General features: G+C 42.1%; 1 protein-coding gene across 1 annotated transcript in view; it reads left to right on the top strand.

Moving 5' to 3' along the window:
• The first annotated feature begins 865 nt into the window (after positions 1-865).
• The window catches only part of TMEM131 (transmembrane protein 131), a 244454-nt gene continuing 238317 nt past the window's right edge, over positions 866-7002 (top strand). The window contains exon 1 of the mRNA XM_012641982.1: positions 866-1316. Coding sequence (XP_012497436.1) covers positions 1133-1316 — 184 coding nt within the window. The 5' untranslated portion in view covers positions 866-1132. The remainder of the gene's footprint in view (positions 1317-7002) is intronic.

Below are 7002 nucleotides of genomic sequence, written 5' to 3' on the forward strand. Positions count from 1 at the left end.
GAGATGGCTTCCTGGAAGAGACAGTGTTTGATTTGGGCCTTGCAAAATATATGTGAATGAAAACGTCTCAAGAATCATTCCAAGATAGAGAAAACCAGCACCACCACTGGATATTTTTCTAACGAGCAGTTTCCCCTCTCCGTCCACGGTCACTTTTTGCTTTCCGTGCTCACACGAGGTTTCCCGCGGCAAAATAAGTGGGCACAAGCCAAGGGCATGAGGATTTCATTAAGTGCCTCTTGGGTACTGTGTTGTGGAGGATACAAAGATGAATACAGCAGCTCAAGGAAGCCCCACCAGGAATTGAATCAGGCTGGGGATATTTTCGACGTCAAAGTGGCTGAGAGGAGAAGGTGTCACCAGGAGGAGTCACGGAATGAATCTTCCGCGCTTGGCCTCGCAGTCCGTATACACACTCAGGCCCCTTTAAGGCTCTCGCATTGCAGTACAGAAGACCAGGGTCTGCCCAGCCCTTGAATGAGTTGCCGAAACTCCCAGCACCCGGCAACCCCTGCCCTGCCCCGCCCACGCACCACAGCGGCTGCGCGGGGAGGACGCCCCGTCTCCACGTGATCACCGTCACTCCCTCTGCGAAGCGTGAGCGGCCATCATAAGTCCTGGCGGCCGGGCCCAGGCCTGCCTCCCTCCTCCCCCGCCGGGCAGCAGTGACGGATTGGGATTGTGCTGCCCTGGTCCCGTCTGGCCGGTGAGGTCGTAGGCCTGCAACAGCAGGACGAAGAGTTGGGGCCTACGGACTCTGGGGCTCGCAGACTGACCGGCGGGCCTCCCAGGCGTCGGCACGGCGGGGGCGGTGTCCAGGGCTACGCCCCGCCCCTCGCAGGCCAGCGCTCCCCGCCCGCGGCCCGTGCCCGTTTCCAGTATGGCCGCCCGCCGTGCTTGACCCGTGGCCTCTCCGCTCCGACTTCTCGTAGGCGATGCCGAGGCCGTGACTGACACTCGCTCACACGCAAGCACGGACCCAGACCCACGCCAAGATCCCGAGCCCTGGGCTCGGAACCACTCTCACCCCCGGCACCGCGGCCAGAGCCCAGACCACGGCTCCCGCGCCGCCGCTGCCTCGCCGAGAAGGACCGCACCGAACCTCGAGCGCGGCGGTCCCTGGCCGGCAGGGATGGGGAAGCGGGCAGGAGGAGGAGCAGCAGGAGCCGCCGCCGCCGCCTCCACGTCCGCCGGGACTGGGCTGGAGCCCGCGGCCGGCCGCGGCGGGGGCTCGCGGAGCGCGGCCGCCGGCCTGTTGGGAGCGCTGCATCTGGTAATGACCCTCGTAGTGGCCGCGGCGCGGGCCGAGAAGGAAGGTGGGTGTCACCCGGCCAGCATGCTCCGGGCTGGCCCCCGTGGCCGGGCTGTCACGGCGCTCTCGCGGAGGCCGCTGCCCGGCTGCGACTGGGAGAAGGGGCCGCGGTAGGGGCTCTGGCGCGAAGTTGGTTGGTTGAGTCGAGTCCGAGCCGGGAACTTGCAGTTCGGCTGCTAACTCACGGCGTCGGCCTCACAGAGTTGCTCTTCTCTGTGATTCCTTCCTCTTGTCTCCTGTCACTTCCATTTCAAAACTTCCTGAGTTCTCGTATGTTCTTGTCACTTGGCCTGCTGTGTAGGAGGGGCATATTTTTAGGCTTTATTGCTGCTAATAAGTAAATTTTAGGACACTTTTTGTTTGCGGTTTTAATAACGGTGTGTAGAGTTTACTTTAAAATTCCCTAGTAAAAATACACTGGTGGAAAGGCTTCAAAACACAGCTTCCCAAATTTTACTTTGAATTTGTTCAAACATTTCTTCCAGGAGAATCGTGTTTCTTTAGCTTCCTTCTTCAATATCGCTCTGCAGTATTGATGTTTAGTTTATTACTAGCCCTAAATACAATTCCATTTAGCTCTTTAGTAGCTATTGAAAGCCTATTTACATTTCTCATTTTAAGATACTCGCGCATTTCGGTGACTTTATTTTTGATGCGCAAGACTTTAAAAACAGATGTCAAGTTGCTAGCTTGCAAACCTTTATAATTTTTGCATTTAAGGCTAGTCCCTGTTTTAAAAACTCTCGTTAGTATTGTATGGCTGGAACGCCGGTACTTAGACAGGGTCAAAAACTGTTTTGTAATCTTGAAGACCAAATCTGTGTAATTTTGCCTGCACAACTGTTTTGGGAAGTGTGAGTGGTCACAGACTTCATGAAGAATTCGCTAAAAGTGAATAGGTTAACAACAAAAGAAAAACCTAAGCAAAACTTACTAGTTTTGCTTCCATTCCACACTAAACTGCCAGTACAAGAAAATAATTTCTTGCCAAGGTAACCTTAGAGTTGATGTTCTACCTTTATGAGTAGAGTCACTTGGTTTCTATTGTTGTTGAAGATAACAGCAGATGCAAACCATATTAGTATTAAAGTGCAAATGTGCTTCAGTTTACTGTTTATTTTTGTTCAAAACATTACATCCCCTCTTTTAACTCTTCAAGCAACCTTAGTCTGAGTAATCATAGTGGAAATTATTCAAAGAATTGCCATTTATAGGAAGGATTTATTGACAGAGGTAAGATTATTTCCAGAATAAAATATTGCCAGTTTTGGACTAGTCAGGCCTGGGGTTGTCATAGTTCATCACTGGTTACAGATCTGCAGTTAGTTGAGTGTTATTTTGTGTGGCCATGGTGCCCAGCATTTTGGCATGTAATGGGTATTCAATAAACCCCCAAATAGTATAATAATTTAATGGGTATGTCTGCTTGTGCTTCAAGTAGACCTTGGTGGGTACTATGTCCTTGCTTTTTTGTTCCTTTGCTTACCTTGTACGATACCAGAAACATAGTAGGCACTTAGCCTTTGTTTGAGTGAATGATTATCTTCATGCACCATTCACACAGGGAAATGAAATGATTGAGTCTAGTAAAACATTAGTTTGTATTATCCTTCTACTGTTGCTTATTTTTCCGACAGCCATTTTATATGCTAATAAAACTTATTAAAGTTAAGTAAACAAACCTCATGTTTGAGAACTGTCAGCCTAAGATATATTTGCTAATTTTCCATTTGTATAGTTTATGTGTTTTAGCATACCTCTCTAATAACTATAAATGTGCGTAAGGGCTGGGCAAGGAGAATACCTGCCAGGGTATGTATGAATGAGTATGTATGAAAAATTGTGGTTGAATCAGCCAGTGGTCCTAGCTGAGTCAGACATCCTTTGTGACCCATGCTGTATCTGTATGAACGATTTGTATGTGCAAAGTTATTCAAGATATTGATGGTAATTATACTAATATAGAACATAGGCCTCTGCCCATCATAAACAGATCGAGTTCTAATCAAATATTCTATGAAGGTATCTCCAGAAATGGCCTGTGTTTTAAACCTTGCTGATCAAATTCCAGTATTGTTTTTGAGTAAGTAGGGGAAATGCAGTTGTTTTTCTTAGATGATTGTGACACTATGAGTTTGGCATCTGATAGGGAACAAGTATAACATTTGCCCCAAAAGGGTGCTGATGAATTTTTTCAGCAAGTCTGGGCAGATTTCCAAAGATAAGTGAGTTCAGTTTATTCATCAACACTGTGAAGATTTTTTTTTGTCTCTAAGTAGTATTAACTTGTTTAAATTTTCAAAGTTAAGATTTACCTAAAGTTTTAATGATGGTCCTATAGGTATTTTGTATGTTTGTGTATTTCTCCTACATTATAGCAGAATTTCACTAGAAAATCTTCAAAACAAAACTCACTGTCTCCTGAAGAAAATCTGCAGAAATAATTAAATTACCTAATGCAATTTTTCATGTTTGAAGTAGAGGTTATTAGTTTTCAGTTAGAAGCATGAGCCATTCCTTGTCTTAACATCCTATATGTCTTAACATTTCTATGTCTTAACATTTATCTTAACTGATCTATGAAGGTGTGTTATCATTAGTCCAGAGGAAAAGGACCTTTGAGACTGTTTTGGCTGTAATATAAAATTGTGAGGACTATGAAAGAATTGCCAGAGATAGAAGTTACTATAATTACTACAAATAACTAGCTTGTTCTGGATTGGTAGCAAGATTTTTCTTGAGGCTAAGATGTAGATACTGAGAATAGTGAAAATGTGTGTGTTTAGTGAAAATATATTTTTTTAATATACAAAAATTTATTGTGCATATATTAAATGTATAATTTTTAGTATTTTGAATTATAAATCAGCCCATTATGACTAACAAATAAGAGCCTTTTAAAAAAATATTACATAGTATTGTTTCATTGCGAAATGGGTTTTTTGAAAGTGTGGTGCCTTTTAATTTACTCTAAATGAGATGCTACAGTCTATGTATCTAGTTAATATAAACTTGGACAAATTTTCAGGAATGTAAGTGGTTCAATCCATGACAGTTTAGATTTCGGTGTCATACGTATTATTAATTGAAAATTAAATGGCAGGGTAAAGTCTGATAGTCTTTATTGGGACTTTAAAATTTTTTTGGCAGTGTATTATAATTTCATTCACAAATTTTTGTTTTAAGCTATATTTGTGACATAGTGCAGAAGAATCATAGAAAAGTATTTTATCTACAAAGCATATGAAAAAGTTTCTTAGGACTAAAGGCCGGAATGAAAGAGATAAAACACCTAACAGTGGTTTGTCTAAGGGTGGTAGTATTGGTTAGGAGTGATATTTACTTTTCTTAATCAAATTATTACTTTATAATGTAAAAATATTTTTAAAAAGTGATTTTCTTAAGAGTGAGATGTTTTAACCCTTTGTATGAGAGCAGAGTGGGTACCTTTTAATTTAGGGCCTAGAGTATTACCTAAGTGCTTCACTAATGAACTTTTGTTGCTTGTTTTTACTAGAAGCTGTTTAGTGCTTTGAGGAGCATTGGAGTTCTGTAATGGAAAAAGTATGTCCTCTCTTCTCTTGCTAATGACCATTTCCCTCCTCTTTCTAATCCTTACAGTGGATCTTCATAGGCACCTACTAAAAGGTTTAGCTTTGGGAGCAGATGTAAAGTCATCTAATTTGTTATCAACCAGAGTATCAATAAACCAAACTACTCCTGGAGGAAAATAAAATCTTCACTGGGTACTTGATATTTTAGATGTTCTCTCTTGTCTGCTGTGATTTGAGCTCTGTGATTGGCCTTGCTACACCAAGAGTCCTTTTTTCTACCACTGAATTTTTCCTTACTGTCTGTTGGAAGCGGCATTGGGCACTGTTTTAGTTTATGTGACTTTGTACTTCCTGGTTATCATTGTGCCCTAGCTGTCAGTCACTGCTTTCCAGTGGCCCATTGGATATCTTCCTTTTCTATGTGTGCCTAGCTACTGGCACACACTATATATGTTGAGGGCAGAATTATCTTGGGCTACCTCCAGTTTCCCGGTTTTTATTAATGCCATGGTTATTCTCCTTGCCACGTTGGACTCAGTTTTGACACTTTATCAGGTATCATGAATGCCTGTTACACCTCCCTCCCCACCTTGGTCAGCTCTCTCACAGCCTCCAGCCTGGGGCACTGCAGTAGGCTCTCAACTCCCACCCTTCCCCATTTCTGTTCAGTCCTGCATGCCCCCTCTGAATCTGCAGTGTCTTTGTTACTCATTTATCATTCATTTTGATGCTTAATTACGTACTGCCTGTTCGGCTACTTAAATGACTTCATGGGTGTCATTCTTTACCCAGACTGGAGTTTCTATAGGGCAGAACCTCTGTCAACATCTACAGTATGTACATAGCAGTCATTTGGTTTTGAATGAAAGCTTACATAAGATATCTTCTCCTTTTTATACCTGAGACCTGGGTCGGGAGTCAAGAGTATAGGTAAAACTTTACTCCGATGCAGGTGTCATTAGGAAGTCTACTATAATAGGACATTGAGTGACACCACTTTTTTCTTTCCTATGTGTTGCTTTTCCTTGTAACTAAAATGAGTTAAATACACTTGTTTAAACCATTACTCTTGTACCTTTTGGATTTTTAAGATTTTCAGATTCTCATAAAACCCCAGTTTATAGATCATGAAACTGAGGCATAGAGAGGTTAAATAATACACCCAAGATAAAAGAGTTGGTAAGTGGTGGAGCTAGGATTCCATCCCAAGCCATCTGGCCCCATATAATTCTGAATAAATACTTCAGGAAGTAGATTTTGGTACATTGTGTACCACCTAAAAAGAACAGACTTGCCGGTTTCTGCAAAACCAATAAGTATTCAAGTGAAGTGCACTTGTTTGGTTTGTTGTTGTGTGTGTTGTTTTTTTTTTTTAACAGCCGTAAACTTCCGTATCACTTTGTATGGACTTGTTAACCATTAAAATGATCATAGACTGTTCTGGATCATCATAGTTCTTAAAAGGAAACCAAGGAAACTGATGAGTGGAAAATCCAGGGAAAGAAGTATTTGGTTTTAGAAGCCAGTGACTCTTTGTTCTTGAAGATTTAGGTACCTGGTTATATTGGTTAGGTTAAGTAATATTGCCTTTGTGGATACCGGTTAGCTCTAGATTAGTGTGACAAGTTAATCTAGACATGTGGAATATTCTCAGAAGCTGGCCCTGGATTAAAAAGAACTGGAGATAATTCAAGGGCTGGTAGTGGCCTTTGCTTTTAATGGGGGAAATCACTTTCAGACTTCCCTTAGAGGTCCAAGGGCTCCAGAAGTAGTTAATTTCCGGTGCTTTTTTTCTTTTAGAATTAGGTGGTCATTAGTTTCATCTGTAGTACTAAATCTGTTTTTCTTTCATTCCCATGTGATTACTTTAAAACCACAGATGGACGATTTCTAGAAAGCTTTTCCTCTTGCTTGATGCATTTTGTTGCATACAACACTTAGGGCAGAGATCTAAAAAATGTCTAAGGTTTGATAGAGGCCAGTCTCACTGGGGTTAGGTGATATCTCATTGTAGTTTTGATTTGCATTTCTCAAATGATTAGAAATGTTGAGCATTTTTTTATGTTTGCTGGCCATTATTCTGTCTTCTTTTGAAAAGTTTCTGTTCATTTCCTTTGCCCATTTGTTGATGGGGTT

The sequence above is a fragment of the Propithecus coquereli genome, unplaced genomic scaffold (assembly GCF_000956105.1).
Source record: "Propithecus coquereli isolate 6110/MARCELLA unplaced genomic scaffold, Pcoq_1.0 Scaffold171, whole genome shotgun sequence".
Lineage (NCBI taxonomy): Eukaryota > Metazoa > Chordata > Mammalia > Primates > Indriidae > Propithecus > Propithecus coquereli.